Source organism: Oryzias melastigma, linkage group LG24 (genome assembly GCF_002922805.2).
Source record: "Oryzias melastigma strain HK-1 linkage group LG24, ASM292280v2, whole genome shotgun sequence".
In the NCBI taxonomy this organism is placed as follows: Eukaryota; Metazoa; Chordata; class Actinopteri; order Beloniformes; family Adrianichthyidae; genus Oryzias; species Oryzias melastigma.
In genome coordinates this window covers 17,152,682-17,155,141 of record NC_050535.1, presented here as the reverse complement: position 1 = coordinate 17,155,141, position 2,460 = coordinate 17,152,682, and the positions used below count along the sequence as shown (strand labels likewise).

Here is a 2,460-nt window from a genome sequence, read left to right as displayed (position 1 = left end):
TGACCAAAAGCTTAGCTTAAAAAATTAGTCTTAAGTTGAGTTTAAAAAAATGAACAGGGAAGATGCTTGAGGTATAATGAACAGAGAAGTGATCCTAAAATTGAGCCCTGAGGAACCCCCACAAGACAGAGGAGCTGTTGTTGATGTAAATCTACTGTAGATAAGCTCACACTCACAGTTCTGTCTGCTAGATATGATCTGAACCCACCAAGAGAAGAACCACAGATCCTTACCACGTCACTGAGCCTGGACCATAAAATGTTATGGTCTACGGCAGGGGTGTCAAACTCAGTCACACAGGGGGCCAAAATCCAAAACACACTTCAGGAGAAACATTTATTGAACATACTAAAACGAAATATTTAAAACTTCAAAAACGTAACTTTTTAACATTACTACGAATAAAAACAGGCAGGAATATTATTCCAGAATAAATCAACTTAAACCTTAAATAACTTTCAATATTTTCATTTCCATAAAATACATTTTGTCAGAATTATACAAGTTAGAAATAAAAGCAAGATAAATTTGGGCCATTAATAAAAATAAAATAAAATGATCTGGAGGAATGGATATAATTACCTGCGGCCCCCGGGCCTCGACTTTGACGCGTGGCTTATAATATTGTAAAATTTGATTTTATTTTTCTTTGTAAAGTACATTTTATTTATAAAAAGTTGCCCCAGAAATACTTATCTCAAGTGCTACCCTACTGGATGATATTTTATTTTTCTTTATAAAGTACATTTTATTTCTATGAGGTTGGCATGGTTATGGTTTGGGGGAGGGATATGTAGAAGAAATAAGGAAGTTGTTTGGTTCCGGAAGTGTTATTGTACAGTAAACAAAGCATAATATAGATATCTTCCTAGAAAAAGAAAGCAGGCCTCCCTGTGCTGTTCTTACCCACATCCCTAGAAAGTAACATGTAAGGTTGGTTGCTCAAGAATCGCGTCCTTACAGTATCAAATGCAGCAGATAAATCCAGTAAGACAAGATAAATCAACAAGGTTGACAAAGCTGTTAGAACAGAAATCTGCTTTTAGTTCTAACAATAGGAGGAAACTCTTTTTATGTAGATCTACATTACATTTCTAATATCTCAACACTGACTCATCCCACGGCTCACTGCGTTTCCCTTTAAAACTGATAAAACTGGTCTGATCAAGTTCTGTTACAAACCTGAGATAAACTCTCCCACACTACAAATGGCATTACAATTAAACAGCAGAATTCTTCTTTTTGTTGAAGAAAACTGGAGAATTTAACTCTCAAAGAAAGGCCCTTTCCTCTTTAGAAACAGACACACAGGGTGGAATACAATGATCATTGATGCTCCAAAGATCAGAGTCAGTAAGAAGCTCCACGTGCCCAGAATCTGGAAGTTGAGTCTGATGGCGTTAGTTGGTCTTCCAGTAGTAAACAAAGGCTGCAACCAATACTATTGAAGCTGCAATGGTCACCTTTTTCCATTGTAAAGATCTCATGATAACACCCTTCCAGCCTCCCTGCTGTACCAGCCAGAAACAAAGACGTTCTTTGATAACTTGCAGTGTCCAGTTGATTACCAATCTCATGGTCTCTTCATCGTTGGTGGTCAGTGCCTTGTGTATGAATTTGGAGGCCAGGTTTAAGAGACTCACCACTCGACCCCAGTGTATCTCATCATCTATGACTTTCCTGGCAACTTTCATGAAGATGTGCCGTGCATGGCCTCCAGTCTGGTTGATCAATCTCTGGAGCTCTTCCTTTTTCCTTAAGTCTTCTGTTCTCTTCAGCAGCATCTTCACCACTTCTTTGATTTGTGGATCTTCCTGTTCGTTTGGGCTTCCTCCCAGATCCTCACACGACACACGTAAACCAGGGTCTTCGAATTTAATGCTTTCAATCACATATCCTCTTAGGATCACCGCTCCTTGCTTTAAGATTTGCTCCAAGATGGGATCATCAAACACATCTTTGGCGCCCCACAGCTCCTCGCCCTCCGTGATATCCTCCCCTCCGCCGTTAGCAGCCATGAACCCAGACGACGGGAACGTCAGACCTCTGCCTCCAACTTATAGCGTCGGTTCAAACTGAAACTACCACGGAGGACGTGACGTCTGCTGCCAGTCTCGAGCTTCATTAAACATGCGTGTCTTGTCAAGCCCAGAAAAACCGTGACGGCAGGGACAACCTTTATCCGTATTGTTTAAAAAAAAAGAGGAAGTTTCATGGTTTGTTGGTAACTCACTTCCTGATCACATTACTTTAGTCAAGTGATTTTCAATTGACCTAAATGTGACTTTCCTTTTTAAAAAGTATTTTATGTTCTGCCTTGGTTTTATCTTTTTTTATGCAAAGTGACAGAACAAACACATATACAGAGAGAAAATCGGCTCATCTCATTTGTGAAATATGGAGAGAAAACAGCATCATCTTATTTGTGTGTGTGTATTTTTTGAAGTAACTTGTGTTTGT

General features: G+C 39.3%; 1 protein-coding gene across 1 annotated transcript; it reads right to left on the bottom strand.

The window, feature by feature from the left end:
- Positions 1-568: 568 nt before the first annotated feature.
- On the bottom strand, positions 569-2,111 carry LOC112158138 (apoptosis regulator BAX-like). The gene has a single exon (XM_024291360.2). The coding sequence runs from the start codon at positions 2,016-2,018 to the stop codon at positions 1,401-1,403; it is 618 nt and encodes a 205-aa protein (XP_024147128.1). The 5' UTR covers positions 2,019-2,111; the 3' UTR covers positions 569-1,400.
- Positions 2,112-2,460: the final 349 nt, after the last annotated feature.